General features: G+C 43.5%; 1 protein-coding gene across 2 annotated transcripts in view; it reads right to left on the reverse strand.

Annotated features, from left to right (window-relative positions):
* Positions 1–18,929, reverse strand: part of PLOD2 (procollagen-lysine,2-oxoglutarate 5-dioxygenase 2) — a 53,807-nt gene that overhangs the window by 32,604 nt on the left and 2,274 nt on the right. The window contains exons 1-3 of one of the 2 annotated variants that reach the window (XM_021397078.1): positions 17,458–17,803; positions 2,782–2,873; positions 1,207–1,343 (exon numbers count right to left, since the gene is read on the reverse strand). In XM_021397078.1, the coding sequence (XP_021252753.1) occupies positions 1,207–1,343; positions 2,782–2,873; positions 17,458–17,560 (332 nt within the window). In that variant the 5' untranslated portion in view covers positions 17,561–17,803. Of the gene's footprint in view, positions 1–1,206; positions 1,344–2,781; positions 2,874–17,457; positions 17,804–18,929 lie in introns of those variants that run through there. The other variant, XM_021397080.1, reaches the window with a different exon arrangement.

An 18,929-nucleotide genomic window follows, 5' to 3' on the forward strand; every position in this document is an offset into this window, starting at 1 on the left:
AGATGATTCATCTGAGCGTCTAGTAAATATCAAAGCAATTCTCCAGATTACTCTTAAATAACTTTCAAGTCTTTCACGATCACTAGAACACTACAAGCATGTAAATATTTATTTTTACAAAGTTACTTTTTCTACTTATTGAATGGAAAACTGCTAATCAAGTTAGTAAGAAAACAAAAAAATGAATGCGTAGCTCCAAACTGTATGTCACTTTGAAAGGTACAGAAGTGTAAAAATCCGTTTCCCATATAAAGCTTGTTCAAAGTGCTGAAGGAAAATTCAGTAGCAGACATTGCAAGATGAGCTGGTAACAGAGTGTGAACCACACAGAAGCTCCAGGCCTGCCCTCAGCCGGCCCCCCAGGGCTGGCCGCACCCGGGGCCTCACAGCCCCATTCAGGACATAGCCCCGCATCCTCCTTGTAGGATTCTTTCAGTGCTGCGACCCTAGCATGGGTGTGAGAGGCCTTGGTGGCTGTCATGAGCAGGGCCCATAGCTGCTCTCAGCATGCTCTTGTCACAGGAAGAGAAAAAGAAAGAAAACGTGCTCAAAACCCCTTGTGCTCCCTGCTTTCTGCCACAGAAAGAAAGCTATCTGGCCTCCAGCAAGGATGCTCAGGCATAGCCATGCTGTGAGCTGTAATCTGGCACCCACAGCAGCCCTGTCTCCATGCCTCCATCCGCAGACACAGCAGGCACTGGGGGGCTGTATGGCACAGTGCCTCGCTTCTGCTCTCCAGCACATAAAAGGAGTTCTCTCACTAAATGCTTTCCTCAAGAGCCTGTTTTCCAGCTTCCTCCATGTCACTGTTACTTGATGGAAGGAGATCACGCTCTGGTCTCTTCTGGCCATATTATTTCTGGAGCTGCTTTTGCCAGCTCCCCTGCTCCCAGCCCTCAGCCACATCCCACACTACCACAGCAGAATGAGGGACGGGCGCATGCTTGCCTGAAAGCTTGTCAGCTCCAACAACATTTTTTCACCCCCTCGAGGCAGTAGAACTATGAGCAACTCTTACATCTGTAAATCCTTTTAAAAAAGCAGCGATTGCTCCAAGCACAATCTACTATTTTTATGAATGAAGAAAAAGGGAAGCAAACATTCTCAAACAAACAGAGGGGCATGCAACTTTCAGCATGTCACATCAGCTACTTCTGAGTGCCCGCCCAAGCTAAAATGTAACGGCAACAAGCCAGGTTTGCTCACCATTCAACAAACATTACAATCAAGTCCTCTTGATCAGCATAGCTCTGTATGCCTTCTTTCAGCAGTCGGACTTTCTGCCCTCCACCAATGGAGTTCGCTAACTCACCACCTTTCCACTCTTCACCTTTTCCAAGTACCTGGAATACGTAAAAAGTGTTTTTTGCTGGTACCAAAAAGCAAGAGGCTTTTGAAAGCAGACCCTTATTGAAAACAGATGTTAAAGCAGAAGCAACACATTAAAGCACAGCAAGCTAGCATTTCCAGCATCATAAGTTTTCCATGTCTGAAGCAGCATTCAGCACAATGACATCACTGCAAAAACATGAGACAAATTTCTTAACCAAATAAGAATCAAGCAATTGCCTGCTACCACTGTTTATTTAAACACATTTCCATCAGAAAAAGGAAAAAGTGAATAATCTTTTCAAAACTTGTATTAGAAGAACATTCTGATTGAGACCTTTAGAAGACAATTTCATCATTTTAGGAACAGGAAGTATCAGAGAGCTTGGGGGATCAGGATATTACTAATACAAATTTCAAGCTCCAGTCTTCCTGAAATGCCCCCAGAACACTTTCATACAAATGAAGGATAGATTCCCCAATTTACAGATGGCTGCTAAAATCAGCTAAACAACATTCCTCCTTAGCCAAGAGCCAAGTGCCAATTGTACCTTAAAACTTTTGTGGGTATTGAGCATTTAAAGGATAAAAGATTTTTGGAACTCCTAAAAGATGCAAGAACTGAATTGCATGCTGTTTTAGACAAATCTGCAAAGTGAATACATGTTTGCAGGGCCCAGGCTTCTCAAGTGCTTTAGCACAATATTAACGTTAGGAAAGGTTTTCTCAGGTTTTCAAGTTCAACAGCAAAAGTCGAACTTCAGAGACCAAATCATTTCCTAATTACAGTTCAGACATTGTGGTGAGTAAGCAAGCAGAAAAATTTCATAATACAATCTGAATTCCTGGATTTTTCTCCTGCAGACAAGAATTCTGTGGAAAGTTACAAGATGGTCAGGGCTTTTGCTTTTTCCCAAGGTCAGGTAGAGACCAACTTCAGTATGTGACATATAGAGATGTGGAACAAGGCACAAGAGGCTGGGAAGACCAATAGAAATGTTTTGTACTCTCGTAGAGTTACAGGTTCTTAGGAAACACAAGGAAGCTTGCAGTTATGACCTCCCTCCTTCCCCACAACAGGACCCCAGCCTTGGTTAAGCAGGATGGGGACACCCAACACCTCATGCGCTGCCAGCACAACTTCCAGCAGCAGACATGCAGCTGCTCAAACCAAATGAGTTGCGCTGCAAGGCCAGGCTAGATGATAAATCAGAACAGAACCTACAAATGACTGAGGGCCCTGACCACAGTATCTACTAACCTGCTGAAACGTTCCCATGGCAGTGAAAGGAGCACCTCCCCAGCAGCAAGGCTGGCTGGGCCAGCCTGGTGTCTGTAAATAATTTACCTTACCCTGGCATGCAATCTAGCCCATGCACCTTCAGGAATTACTGCACTGTTTCTATTATACTACTGTGTAGTATGATTACTTGGCATGAGAACATACAGTACCTTCACTGTGTAGTTGAAGTGCTTTGCAGTTTGCATGAAGCGATGAAAGCCATCGGTTTCTTTAGTTGCTACAGTAAAAACTAGGAGGTTATCTGTGAGAGAAAAAGAAGGAACATGTATTAAGTTTTCAGGCCACAGTTACAACAAAAGCACGCTGTATCAAGGGACTTCACAATTTGCCTACATCTGATTCCAAGAAACGAGGCAAATACACTATCATGTCATAGGCATGAGACATCAGCAGAACTTCTGTGGACAAAGATGCTGTATTTAAAATTATCCTCAGGAAGAGGAAGCAAAGAAGTATCTGCTCTGTAAACAACTAGCTCAAGAGATAAAAACAAAGTAAGTATGACCTCTGGACAGGAAGGAATCTTTGAAACAAAAATAATTTATTACTACTCCATCTGAGCTAATCCTGTTACTTCTCATCACATGAGTGAATGGTACCACAGAGCTTCACCCAGCAGTGAACAGTGGACACCAGAGCCCAGCAGGTAGCACTTACTGCTTTTAAGTCCTTGGACAGTGACAAAAGAGCATGGGTTTTTGTTTTATTCAGAATTTGGTGTCTGCAAATTATACCAGAGCTAGTTTTGCCTTCTTACTGCACGCAACCAAGTGACCATGCAACCAATTTCCTCTTTATATCCCAGGGCTTTTGACACAGTTCAAGCAAGGCCAAGAATTCCCACTAAACAGCTTGATATTTTCCTGATTGAACAATATTCTGTACTCTTTACAATATGCTCCATAATCACGGTACACAATTCAAAGCTATCAAAAATTTAAGGCCCCTATCCAACATTGAGTACTTAATCAGATCTGCCTGGATCCCAGAGCACATTGCAGTTCCCCCATTTGGTCTGTTAAGCAACGGCTGACCTCTAAACAGAGCCCAGGAGATCAATTTTTACAGAAAGTAAAATTAATCACTTCTAATGGCTATTCCAGACACAGTGCCTGTTGTTGCCTCACTTTTCTATAAAACATCCTCTAGGTTTATCCTTCCCAGCACAGTAACATTTGCTAGAAGTGGCTGCTGTGAAAAACATTCCTATTAACCTGTCAGTCTTTTCCACTAGTGCAAATTTTGCAGCCCAGAGACACAGAAGTGTTCATCCTGAGTGCATTCAAATTCATCACCGCCTACCATTTTATTTTTGTTTGAAGCCCACAAAATTGATACACCAGGAAATGATCTGTTTCCCTTTTTCTTCATAGAAGAAATGCACTTGCTAGAGACAATGGTGCTCTACAGCCAAGTATCAGTGTACTTCAGAGGGTACTAATGAGCAGTCAAGGTAGCAAAAATAGTTGTATTAACACAGATACAACTTGCAGAGCAACAAAAAAAAAACCACAAAAACATGCTCTAATGAAATTCCTATCTGTCTAATACAGCTGCAGCAGACAATCTATGGAGATTGGTCTCAGGAGCCACTGATTTCTTCTTTTCCTCCCCCAGTGAAATAACACAGATTCAGTATGAGTCACCAGCTCATTCCCATAAGCATTCCAACCAGGTCAGACAGTGATGTGGCAGGTCCATTCTCATCTACAGCCATGAGAGTACCATGAAGAATAGCAAGGATAAGGCAATCATATACAATGCTTTCTTATCAGCCTCAGTTTTCCACGGCCTAGATGTGGTTTCTCTACATCTTCAAACACAAGATCATTTCTTTACCTTGCTCTTAGCCAGTCATCCACCAAATTGATGTAAACCTTAAACAATGACAGCCCCCATGTACCAGTACCTACTTGAAGGAAAACTACTTTGTTTGTTTAGAACAGGCTTTCTACAGCTGTTATCTGGTGCTGCCCAAGTTAATTACTGACTCTGCCATACCACACTGATGTTCCTGCAGTGCAACACACAGCAAAGAAACCAGGTGTATTTGAAATGCTTCAGTCAATTTGGTATGGACACCCAAAAATTTTGGGAAGACAGTTTTGAAAGGTGTATTACTCCACCTTTTTCCAGCTTGAGTGCTAGCAGCCTTTTGTGGTCAAGAGTCAGAAGAAAATCCCATGTGCACACCTAAAAAGGGCAGGAGGGCCATCCCAGAGAATTCCAGTGCAATGCACTCACAGACACACTGACTCACAGATGGACATAAGTTCAGCGATAATGGTATGATATGTTCTTTTAAAGGTTACGCAATTTAAAGTAATTCTACAGAAGTCACCACAGAATGGTGAAAGAACATGACATCTTAGACTATGGCTAAAACAGCTGAAGACAGAGGGTAGGATTTTTCTCTATGGAACAGATTAAGGAAAATCTGATCATGCTAGACTGTACCACCAAGCCAAGTGAATCCATTGCTGACAGTTTCCTAGGAGAACAGTCAAGCACTGACTGTAACTGCAAAGTTTGGTTTGGGATAGACATTTTTCACACCTACTGCTTCCTGAGGAATGCTCTGAGCAAGGATTTCAACATCAGTTCTTGACAACACAGTATACGTGATAAAATGTGGACTGCATCAGATTAATCTTATTTTCTCCCCCACAGTCACTAAGTCTAAAGACTGTCTTAAACAAATTTACAAATACAGTTTGACAAGTACAGAACAATCTACTATTCTTTATGGGATATCATTACTCTTTTTTATTGAAACCCACAGTAATTCCACCTATACCTTGTTCATGCATTTCAAGATTCACTGCAGAATTCATGTGAAAATAAAAAGGAACCTGTATTGCGCTCATATCCAGTAAGACTAAATAAGCTGCCTGAGTCAGTTTTGCAAATAGTCACGGAACAAACAGGAAGCTATTTTTATAAAGGTACTATTTACTTTGGAAATGCTTTCAGCTTACTTGCCAATGGTCAATTTTTTAAAGTTACAGATGAAGAGTTTTAAAAGATATTATTTCAGTGTCACTGAATTTTGTGTGCATGTGGTATTTAAATAGTTTTTAAATGGAGAAGAATTGTAACTACAGCATTCAGAATCTCAGATTCTAAGTAGACTCTTCACAGAATATTTAGTCTTTGGGCTTTTGTTTGTTTTGCTTTCCTGCTTAGTTGGTTCTGTGTGCACGTGTGTGTGTGCATCTGCTTTAAATAAAAGAGCAAACAGAGTATGATTTTATCCTGTTAATAGCGTGCCTGAAAAGGACAAGGAAAAGTACATTACATGACAGTTACCTTGGCATGTTATATAGAGGATTACTAACCAAATTAGGAAAGTAGCTCCTTTTCCATCTCACTAGCAAAACATTACAAAAACATTAACGTAATTCCTACAGGCTCCTCCGTCTTGATTTAGAAGTGATAACATGTACCAGGTTTGCTGGCAGAAAAGATGCATGTTTCTTCCTGCGGAAGTGAGCAGAGAGGATGCTTCTGACCATTACTCCTTTTTAACCCTTTAACTTCATTCACTTTCAAGTCTATTCCCATTTAGGTACAATAAACACTTAGAACACTGATCACATTTATGTCCAATAACACAAATCCAAAGTGACTTTCAGGAACTCACAATAAGGTGAGTGTGCAAGTAAAACACAGATTCTGGGGGATTGATTACATCCAAGCCCCCATTCCACTTTCAGCACATGCTTGGCTACACCTCTTTAGCTGCCAGCACGGCCTGTGCCACAGTGAGCAGTTCTGGTGGCAGGAGCAGCACCAGACCTGTGCCAGCAGCACGGCTGTGCAGGCTCCCACTGTGTGCTGCAGCCCAAAACTGCCCCCAGTTCCTCAGACCCCAAGTTACAGCTGTGGCCAGGTGTTTTCCAGTGAGAGAGACACAAAATCCTTCACTCATACACCATGATGACTTCTGGCTGAAGCAGTATAGTTCCTGCTTTACTGCTCAGTTTGGGAGCAAACGCCTACCCTGTCCTCCACACAGCAGCCTACCCACAGGAGCTCTGCGGTGTGGTCTGACATCCACACTTGAGCTACCCAGTTCCTTCACTCTGATTATCCCTTTCACAGTAGGGACGAAGGCACAGTCAGTAGTGTTTTCCAGCAGTAACAGCATCCCCCAAATATAAACACAGATGAAACCACGGACGCAGCAGGCAGCCAGCACCCTGCCCATTCTCAGGCTGGGGCTGCACGCAGCACATAGCCACCATAGCAGACACTGAGGATTACTGCCTGGTACCCACTGCCACAAGTGAAATCAGCCTGTGTGAAAAGGAAATGCAAACCCTACACCAAGGTTCAACAGGAAGGCATGGGAAAAAAAAACTCCGAAGAGCTTCATGCCAGATATGAGGGTGCTGATGTTATTACAGTGCAATTATTCCAGACAGCTTTCAGATAGTTACGTTCACAAAGCAGCTGTTCTGTTTTGAAAACAAGCCTGAGAGCACATGTTTGGCCAAGGGAAGTATATCCAGTGTCAGGCAGAATTCATTTTTATGTGCAAATTAGGAAAGGGTTGAGTACTCAAGTTGTGAAAGACAACACTGCATAAAGAGCTCGTGCAACATATTAGCAAACTCAATGACTGTTTATCAAAACATTTCACTCCTTCACTCAATCCTTAGGGCTGCCACCATCAGGGATCTGCCTCATAAATATGTATTTCCAGAAATAAGAGCTGTAAGCCAGTGCCTTTGTTTTCACTGATTTGTGTGGAGGTCTCAGCCAGCACTGCCATGGCAGGACCGCGCTAAGTTGCAGTGACCTCTCTGCTCACACCTCAGCAGAGGAACATGCAAAGCACTGCAGTCGCTCCTTGTACACCCACATGGTTCTTATTTATCATGAATGAACACTGACAGAGATTACTACATAATTTCTACCAGGGGTTGCGGGCACTAGTACAGTAGCTTTAAAGCAGCCAAAAATGAGGCTATTGCTTGCAGCCACATGGGAGCTGACATTCAGCTCTTGGATTCAGCTGCCAGGGACTTCTCTGGAATAGGAACGTGCAGTAAGATCAAAGGACATATGTGCACAATATGGCATTATGCCATCAAAACCTTTGCCTATCTGTAAAACTAGTGGCTTATAACAGTAAATGATGACTGGTTCTTGATCCATGTCCTAGTGCCTATAAAACACAGCCTTATTGCAAAATAATCCACCAAAGGCTTCCAGCAAACAAATGAACAAACAGCTACAGGCTACGGAAAAGGTTTGGGAACTGAAAACCTAATAGGATTTAAAAATAAATTATATGCATACACACACACACAGTCAAAGAAAAGCTGAGTTATTACAATTCTATCCCAGGTAGCCTTGGCAGTTATCTGTGTGACCTTAATCTAAGGCATAGTCTGGGCATTTACTGGGAAGGCATAAGGCATGTGAATGCATTCAAGCACAATAACGAAGCTATTGTGGTAGTGTCTGTTATGTCTCCCACACCTCCACAGATGTGGGAGATAAACAGAAGTCAGTTTTCCATAAAAACCAGACTGGATTTAGCTTGCCTTTACTCTGTGTTGGAGCATGCTTCTCCATCACTGGAGAGATGCACTAAAATGCACCACAGCTGAATAAGCGTTTTCAGTCCGGATTCCTCCTCTGACGCAGTTAAAACGCATAGTAACAAGGAATGTTTGAAAGTATGCTAAACTGAGAAGTAGCTGTCAAGGGTGACACTAAACAGCCCCAGCTAGCAACTTCAGAGTTCTGACTAAACTTCTGTTATTATGTATTCTTTCCACACATTAACTGTTGGGGGCAGGGGGGAGGGGAAAAAAAAAAAAAGTTTGTTTGGTTTTAGATGACAGTTTCCGATCTGCCTGTTTTTCCCAAGGCAGACAACCTACTCCATGGGTGTCCGACCTTTTGGCTTGCCTCGGCCACGTGGGGTGAAGACAGATCTACATCCTTAATACATGTAAAAAATAAGTTTTGTTATTATTTTTTTTTAATTAGAACATTTAGAAAAAAGAGCAACAAAAACATAAAACTAGTAAGATGTTTGATCTTGTTTTTGGGAAACCAATATATTAGTTTGGTTCGATGGTTGCAGTTTTTAGTAAGATCTCAAGATGTTCATCAGATTTTTGATAAAATTTTACTCTTCCTGCACTTCATCCTTGAAAATAATTGTTCACGGATGTGCATGCTCTCAAAAACTGATGATATTATTCTCTGGTATAGAAGTACGGTAAAGAGACATGATCAAATTTTTGAGTTGAATATCTGATTGCAACTCCATTCTGCTTGTAAATTCACAGGTACTGTATTTATGTCAACTGAAAATGGAATTGCAAATCGCCATCCCCAGCCATGTGCACAGCACGGGAGCTTGATGTACGCAGTTCCTGATGGGTTTGTCCCAGCATGTCACCAGCCCTGCTTGGGAAACATGCCACTTTAACATCATTGTCCTGATAAACACGTTGAGTACCACAAGCCTGAGTTAGAGAAAAAAAAAAAAAAAAAAAGAATCATAGTGCAGGTCAACCAGCATTGTTGTGAAGGTATGATCCACAACTGGAATTCCAGATGTAGATTTTTTCCTCATATCTTCATGATAAAGTGTTAAATTTTAAATGGTATTTAGTAACAGACTACAACTGTACAGCTAACTTCTTGTGATGTCTCTAACAGATGAGTTACATTTTTGGAAGATACACTGGAAAATGTAAAATACTCTTCAATATATTCTAAACAAGATTAAAAACATGGAAATCCAAACAACTGGCTAATATAAAGTATTTTGGAATATATCATTTACAGGTTAATTTTCTGTTTTGCACCCAAAAAACTAAGCAACATATAACAGTGAGTTCCCAGTTAATTCCTGAGCTCCGAAAGAGCTTTTAAAGAAAATGCAGCACAAGCTTTAAGCACGCAACAGAAAAGTGAACACTGAAATGGATCCTTGGCCTATGCAAAACCATACACCATCGCTGCTTCAATATAGTCATGATAACCAATTCTCTTCCCAAGCAGTTTTGATGACTTCACTAAAACCCATTCTTCCACGTGCTTCTGAGACATGTTGAAGCTCTGCAGATAGAAGGTCACTGGTGGTGCCGACAGCCATGCCGTTTTGATGTTTATACAGACTCACACAATACGTTGAAAGCTCAAAGAACTGCTAAGTCAGCTACAAAATCTGAATACCAAAGAGCACTTCCACAATTCAGATTTCTAGAACAAGATGAGCTCCCACTTATTGCACAGTAAGACAGTATTCAATTTTTATTTTTTCTTCCAGATTTATAGCCTAGACTTAGAGTCTTAAATCAAACAAACATTTGAAAACCCACACTCTTTGAAAAGATGACAGATGGAAACAGAAGAAACCCATTATATGCAATGTAACTATGATTATAAGTTATACCTACATACATATACTTGGTTAATGTAATCCAGCAGCAAACAAACAAGATCTTAAGTACACAATGCATAAGTTTAAAGTTTGTGTTTTTCACATCTACCCAGCGTCAGTTTATAAGATGTACTTATGGTCAAAGAAAGCAGTCGGCCAACAGACGAGTTTCTGGACAAACAAAGCTGCTGGCATAAAGAAGCAAAAGATAGAGCTCTATGACAACTGTTTATTCTCCCTTAGGATTCTGAACAAACGTACTGAGTTAGCAAGCACAGTCTTTCCTCTTCAGAAAGACTTGTTGAATTACACTCCAGGAGGGGAAAAGATGATTGGTGCGTAGAGAATACTGTTTCATATTTGGAAGTTCTCTTGTTTCTTTTGGTTTTTAGTTTGTTTGTTTTTAAATCTGATCTATATATTATAGAGTTGACTTCTGTTCCACACTGAACACTTTCCTATGTGCCACCACTCATCCCATAGCTTACAGTTTCCTAAAGATGCAGGCATATATCAAAGTCTCATTAGCTACAGCCGCAAGTACCTTGTAAGACTGGATCCTCTGATATCTAATAGAGCGGCTGGATTGCTGTGGAGGAGAGGCAATATATTTGAAAAACCTCAAGAAAGATAAGAAAGTGCTAAAATTTGAAACAAAAGATGAGATTAGAATTACCAGATAGCAAGTACAGTCGCGGGTTGCCCAAACACTTGCTGCGTACTACTTACTTACACCTGTATGTGAGAGGGATTTCTAAGAGCCAATGCTTCAAATTAAACTTGAGTGCCAGATTTAGAAGAATCAGATCTTTCTTTCTGCACAGACCTCCCTGAAAGTTAGTTCTGTTTTCCCGTTTCACAAACCTCTTGTTAATCACTGCATTTCTGCACTTGCATATCTTACCACAAAATACAAAGTGCAGAAGAAATATTTAAGCAATTTGCAAATCAGTGCCGGATTCTTCTTTGCTAATTGTCAGACTTGTAACTTCTTCACTTTAAACCAGATTTACTAAATTAAGGCAAATATAATTCTGCCTTTTTGAGGGTACAAGCACAGTTGTAGAACTTGTGTCACAGGGTTATTTGTAAACATCCCTAAAAATCACAGAGCAACAGATATTAATAACAGAACTCCAGTACTGGTCCAGGCCACAGAACAGGACTAGAAAAAGCAGGACGTTTTCAGCAATTGTCCAGGAAAAGAAATATAGAAGATATAATTTCTCAGTTTACTTTCGAGCAGCTGGTAGTGTTGCAACTTCCTCAGTAACAATAATCATTGCCTGTTTAAATCTTCTACTTCTTCTCTGGTTTTTAAAGAAACAAAGAAGCTGCATTAGCAGAAATGCATTAAAATAAGCAGAACTTGCTCTGAATTTTCTTGTAATATAGAAAATATATGAGATTATTGCTTGCTAACACACAGCCCCTGAACAGGGTATTAAATTTTACTGTTTTTTCCCCCCTGCTAAATGAAAGCAAACTGATTTTCTCTACAGCTTCAGAAAAGATGTAACATTCAAGAGTCCAATTATTGTTATCATTCACCATTCAAATTCATTCATAAAGAGGCAAAGAGCACTGAATGGTGCATTTCAGAATCTGAAGTATGCTACAAAAATATTAAAGATTCCTCATGCAAGTAAGTTCTCTCCCTTTAATTTGCAGTCCCAAAGGATGTGAAGACATTTCACTCCTCATATGCCCTGACTCCAGCACGAAGCTCACTGTGCTGCAGCTTTCTGCTTTTCTTATACCAATCAGTTGTGATGCCACCTATAATAGCATGTGAAATGTCTACATGGAAACGATCAATTGTTGAATATAACCAGTTCTAATAATAATAATGAACTATCACCCATAGATCATCTCTTTTACACATGCACACACTTCCAGATAAAGGCCAGCAGTTACTCACAATATTAATTCACAACCATTTTTAGAAGTCGTTTGCAAGTTGGTTGGCTCAGCCTTTTTCTTTTAATATTTATTTTTAATTTCATAGTACCACAGAGACAGTCAACACAGGCTCATTAGGGCCTGTGTGTGCACTCATCAATCACCACAGCACTGGCCATGCTCAGGCTTGAGCTCCTTCCAGTGCAAGATTTCCTGAGCAAAACCAGGCACTAGCGGCAGCACTCACAAGATTTTTCCACCATCTGCAGTAGACTTGGGTGAGACTCTGTTTATTGAATTGGTTTCTCCACAGTAAAGTAAAGATAAGAGATACTCCTTAGTCCCCAGACATGAATGTTTGTACATGACATCACTGCAAGGCATGAAGCAATCCCTCCAGGGAGAGCTGCCCAGAACCTGATGAGTGGGAGCAGGTCCGGTTACAGCCATTTATTAGTGCCCAGATGGCAGCTCTGCCTCAGAGGTCTCCAAGCAGTGAGGACGGTGCCGTGGCAGCAGCCAGAGCATGCGTGCTCATACCCATCAAGTGGCTCAGCCATACACTGCCACAGGGCTGTGGACTGGGACAGCTAACCCCAGCTGTCCGAGAGAGAAAGTTTACTCAGCTTCTGCCTTTTAGTAGCCTTGCCCTCACTGTCTCTCATAAATGAGTGCCTAGAGAACAGCACGCTGCTGTTTAAGCTGTTATTCAGCATATCCAGCTGTTTAAACAAGCAGTCACACACAGCACCAGGCATCATTAAATCCTGCTTTCAGACAGATAATCAAGCCATCAGTGAAATTCAGCAATTAAGATTTGTAATAAAGATTTCTCCTTCAACTAGTCTCTGTTTAACAAAGGAGAAGCTAAACTGGAGCTGTCTGAAGGAGACATAACTGTCCCCATGTCGTCAGCAGAGGCCACCACCCCACAGCTCTGCATACCACCCTGCTTCCAGGCACTGGTCGTGCAACAAATAGCCCGAGATCGCCACAGCCAAGCTTTGACTGTTCCAGTAACTGGACAGAAACCCAGGCCAACAAACCTTGGGAGGAGAAAAACCACACTTGCCCAAGAGCTGCTGTCTGCATGAAGGATAGACTGCAACTCCACACTTGGTAAGAAGGGCAGTGCATGTTCCAAGCAAGCCCATGGCGCAGCACCAAAGACCTGTCCTGCTTCTGAAACAAAACCTTACAACACTTAAGGTATGACAAACATTTCAGGGTGCTTTTAACAAAGAACAGCTGGGCTAGCAAGTTCAGTTATTAGGTTTATGGACCTGGTTCCAATCTCATGCTAATTATGTGTGTGCAGTTGTTTCACAGTGATATAAAACATAATTAGTAAACTGCTTATGAAGATAGCTCAAATAAACTTCTTTTTTCAACCTTTAATTTTCTAGTTAGCAAGGAAGTTTAATACAACAATCCGGTAGCCTGCAGTTTCATTTTAAGAATTAATACTACCATCAAAAAGAAATCTTTTTTTCCATATCCCAATGTCTTTTTCCAAGAAAATCTATGGAGGACAAATAGAGTTGAAACTTGTACCAGGAGGAACCCCAGAATACTTTTCAAAGGGCAGCCTGTAAGAGGCAGTGGGCCAACCACTACAAAGGGGCTTTCTTCAGAGTTGTCCTATAAATTTGAATGTTTTAAACTAAGACAGAATTCTACTATTTAACTCTGAATTATTAAGGAAACAGATACGTAATTACTTTGTTCTCCATTACAAACACACTTATGCATTTTGAAGAAGTTACAAAGTAATCCACAACATCTTTAAACCATATTTGAGTGGAAACAGACTGAAATGACTAAATATGTTAACAGCATTATTTGTCAATAATAGCTAAATGATCACTAGACACCTAAGTGTCTGCAGTCACATTTGCAAATAATAGAGTCAAAATATTAATTAAGATACATCCACATATGCAGACACTGAGAACATGAAGATGTTACTCTCAAGATCATCAAAACAATGATATATTCTTTTTCTTTAATGGACTTCTTATTTCCCCCCATCTACTGGGAATTTTAACAGGCATTCCAGCTGCTCGAAATAAATAATTTGGGACGAACCGGAGATTTTACATATTTAGTCTATTCATGCACAATATAATCCTTACTTTGAAAACTGAATTCAGTTCTGTTGCAGAACCAGGAGTCTGAACATCACAGTGGTGTCAGACTGTGCTTGCAAGCACGTATTCCGCAAAGATTAAGTGTCACTTATCCTACAGAGCTATGACATTCCTACACATACAAACACATTCCTGTCAAGCTGTGCTTTCTGCTAAAGGGAACTATACTCTGTAGAAATTAAGAGGGAACAAAGACTCTTCACTTTCAAAGTTGCTCTCCTTGCAACTGGTCCCACAAAAACTATAAAAACAGACATTATAAATGAAAACAAAAATGCCCTTACTGCAATCCTACTACCATCTGTGCCAAGGGATTTCACTGGAGCAGTGTGCCAACTAATTTAAGTTTTAAAGAGATTAGTAGCTTTACACAAATGGAAAGATGCTCCTTTCAATCATGCAATGTAATGGTGGTAATTCAACAGACAAAACTAAATGCTTCCCTGTGAAGAGGCTGAGTCAATTCTCCTTAAATAAGCAATAATGATGGGGGAAAAAAAGGCAGGAATCTGGACATAAATCATGACTCTCCAGAACATTTAATCAATGCAAATAAACCTTTGAGAAATAATCTGTTAGTTCTTTGACAGGAATACGTTTCATGCAAAACCCTCCTGGTTTGGACAGCAATTGAGAGTATCAAATACTGATAAGAACTGTCACAGCTGTTTTAATTAGAAATGCATTTTCCAGTCAAATTTTCCATGGTCTTAGCCAACTGCACTGCCTATCACAGAAACGCAGTGTCACATCCACTACTGTGGCTTACCTCCACCACCTGAGGAAAGAAAGAATATGGCCGAAAAGCTCCAATTTGTTCCTCCTCTACATTGCACAGCCTCTCAACTTGGTGCTACAAAGAACTCAGATCAAAGTCTTCGCAGGCAATATTTCCAAGGGGGAAACAGGCTGAGCCTTCCAGTTCTTTCAGTAAGTACGCCGAAGTGGTTACATGAGCAAAATCCCTTGCTCCTTTACGGCACTACCTCAGTGAAAGGCTTACAGCCACTGCCATCACAGTGTCCATTTTGTCTGAGCCTAAAAAAGTCAACAGCATTCACAACAGCACCTGCTGTACCTCCAAGCAGGCCCTCAAGCAGCCACATCCAGTACCCATCACCGCTTGCAGTGCTTGTGGCCGGCAGGGAAGGCTCACTGAGGCAGAGCACAGCTGGCAGCTTGGCCACGGATACTGCTGCAGCTCCAGGACACATCCTGGCCACGTCGGCTCTGGAAGCTACCTCCGCTCCCTGTGACAAGCCCTGGCCCCCAGCCACCCTTCATGTTTTGGGAGCACTAGGACAGCAGCAACACAGCAGGCCTGCTCAATGCCTTTACAACCCATGGTGGCTACGTGGCCACACAGCCAAGCGGCCAAGCCCACAGCCACTGAGGAATGGACTCCGGGAAGGCAGGGAAATTTCCTGTGCAGAGAGCTGATTGAAAAAACATTCTCACAGGAACACCCAAAACAACGACAAATATCTCTTCCTGCACTGTGTTACATGATAAGCAACAGGTACTCGGTAAGCTCAGCACAGCAGGAATATGTTAATGCTGTTGTTCTAGCACTGAAACTTTTGCATCTTTACTCCACAGAAGTCTGAGTCCGCATACGGAATACCAGGAGACTTCTACAAGGGAGGACACACTACGCTCTGTCCTTCACCAAGCAATACAACCGGAGGATAACATTTAAGGGTTAAAGCTGGAACAAAATCAAGTAACACGGCAGGCAATGTTGGGGTCAAGAAGTTACCCAAGGAGCAGCCTGCGCTCAGCAGTTTGCTACAGTCCAATACAGACCACTATTGTTTAAATTAAGAAGAATAGTATTTTCTTGTTTGACCACCTATATAAAATAGAACAGTGCTTTCCAGCAGTGCAATTTGTGTAGCATCACTTCTATCATTTATCTAGATGCAGCAGTCTATTTCTGGTGCTGTATCGCACAGTGCTGCATCGACCACTGAACTATACACTCTCTGCTTCTCACGCCTTTGAACACTGACAGGGTTTAAAACCAGGAGTCATTATCAAGCCAGCCGTTACCTTATACCAGCACAAGATCTCACACTTAGATCAAGTAGCTTAAAAAAATACATTATTTGAATAGATATCTTAGAGGGAAAAAAATGCAACTGATTGCAGTAATCAACTGCTAAAGGAGCATCCTCACAGCCCCACTGCTACAGACACAGGAGCTCTGTGTTTTGCCCAAAACACCCCAGGAGGACACAGCCCCATGGCCACGGAACAGGGATGCTCACACTGCCCAGAGCGCGAGAAACAGCTGCACGCCCGCAGGGAACTCCACAGAGTGACTGAAAGCAGCAAAAGGAGAAAGCTGGGACTGAGCAGCAGAGCGAGCAGCCTGGAGTTCGCCAACGCCAACTTTTCTTACGCTGGTTATCAGCAAAGGCAGCAGTTTCCAAACTCAGAACTTGCTGGAATAAACTTGTCTCTCAGAAAAGTGAGCTGCCTTCAACACACCAAAGCGAAAATCAAGCTAGGTAATAAAAATAACTTTATTACACACTCGAGTAAACAAGCCAGGAAACAAAACTACTTTGATTTCATGTGGTAATAGTTCAGCAGGATGGAATACCTTTCTATTTCCAGAACAGAAATCAGAAATACAGATGCTAAAACAGTACTGGATAAGAAATCGGTTTTGGCGTATAGCTTGACACACATGTTTGGACACCTCTCCGAGGGAATTTCCTGCGTGCATTCTTTTATTTTACACGCTGAAGATACAGTTGTGTTCTACCTTCTCACAGACGTGACTACAGAACACAAGGAACAGAAAGCTGGCGGCCTCCGAGGGCCAGCAAAAGGCACGGCAGCCGCCAGCTCACTTTTTTCTCACGAAGTGGGAAACTTCTCCCCAAGCTGAAGAAGTTCAGGCAAGAAGCGAACGACACCGTGCTTTTCCGTGCCGTGGAAAACCCCCCTGCCCATCAGCACTTTGTCACAGGGGCAGAGAAGAGAAAGGGGGGAAGGGAGAAAGCCAGAGGCGCTCCCTTCCCACCGGGGACTCTATTTTTACTTTTTTCCGAAGTTGAATCCTGCGTCTACCGCCGCATGACTCACCCCGGAGATTTAAAACGCTTCCAGCAACTCCGAGCGACAACCTGGGGAGCCCCAGGGGCCGCGAGCGGCACGGAGAAGCGCGGGGCGGCAGACGAATAGAAGAAACACAGAAATAACCGGGAGAAGCGGCAGCACCCACGCGCGCACCGCGGGCCGGCGGGGTTCCCTCCCGGCGGACGCTCCCGATTCGGGAAGCACAATGGAGCCGGCGGCGCATTCCGGCAGCGCATCCCCGCCGCGCCTCCCGCCGCCGCGCACCTCACCTGCGGGGCCGGGCCCGGTGCGCCGCTCCGCCGCCGCCGGCAGCGCCAGGGCCAGCAGCAGCGGCAGGAGGAGCCGCGGGGGCCGGGCGCCGCTCCACGCCATCTTCCCCCTCCGCACCGCCGCCGCTCCCCGCGCCGCCAGCCCCGAGGGCGGGGGTGGGAGAAAGGGGAAAAGCGCCACCAGGAGCAGCCGGTGCCGCGCCCGAGATGCCGCTCCTCCTCCGCGGCGGGCAGAGCGAAGGGGGCTGACGCCCGCCCCAGTCTTTATACGGCGGTGGGAGGACCCGGGCGGCGAGGGCGCCCGGCGGCGCAACAGGAGCCGCTCGTTGCCTCCGCGCCCGGGCGCACACCGCCGCCGCGGGAGGGGCGGGGCCGCCAAGCTCCGCCCTCGGGCGCCGCGGGAGCGCAGCGCTGCGCGGGAAGGGCGCGCCCCGGCCCGGCCTTGTGCGGAGACCGAGCGCGTCCGAAGGCATTACTGCGACAAAAGCCATCCGGCGGCAGCGGTGACAGCACCGCGCGTCCTCTCTGCTGGGGAGCAGCGTCGCTGTAAACACCCGAGCACCGGAGCATCCACATTTCCATATCCAAACGCCAAACAAAACCAACAAAATCTATTTTTCATGGGTACCATCATTTTCACACAGCACCACGGTGAGAATGAAGGAGATGCGCTGCACTGTTTCCACGCTTTTCTTCCTGTTGCAATACAAGATGTATTGAAAACAGTAATAACTTAAGTGCTAATAAGTCCCATACAATCATAAAAGCAGATGGTGGCCTATTGAGATCAGTGAGGGTTTACGCCTTGGAAACATTACTGGAGGACCAAAGGCATCATCCAAACCAAAAAATTAGTGCTGAAAGCAGGATTCATGTATTTAAGATCCACCTATATAGCAGTCAAGTAGACACCTCATTTTTTATCTTAAATGCCTCTATGGACCTACCAGATGTGCTTTTTGGATCCACAGAGTGAAAAATAAGGGTGAAAGAAGGGAAAACTTGACTGTGGCATCCTTTGGTTTGGAACTCCGAGCAGAAATCAGGCCCAGCGTTATGTGCCTTGGTGCTTGCATGGCTAATTGGGAGAGCCGCACCGAGCAGTACGTGGCAGGGAGCGAGAGCACAGGAGAACTCTGCCCCTGAGTCCCAGCAGCTCTGAGGACATAGAACGCCCACGCAGGCGAAACAGGGAAACGCTGAAAATGAAGTGATCCATCAGTGAAGCTGCAGTTGATAACTAGAGGATTAAAAATAAAATCCCCTCTGCTTCCTGGGAAATTACTCATGGCCGACTTTCTCCTGCCACCTCCGTCAGGCTCACAGAGACTGAACAGAGAACAAACATCTTCTGAGTACAGACTATGAGCACTGCTCAGCTCACATCCCTGTTTCTGCTTGCCCTCCAAGGAGCAGCGCTGCTGCATGGCAGAAGTGCTGCGCTGGCTGCAAGCAACGCCATGACCTGGGTA

Source organism: Numida meleagris, chromosome 4 (assembly GCF_002078875.1).
Source record: "Numida meleagris isolate 19003 breed g44 Domestic line chromosome 4, NumMel1.0, whole genome shotgun sequence".
Lineage (NCBI taxonomy): Eukaryota > Metazoa > Chordata > Aves > Galliformes > Numididae > Numida > Numida meleagris.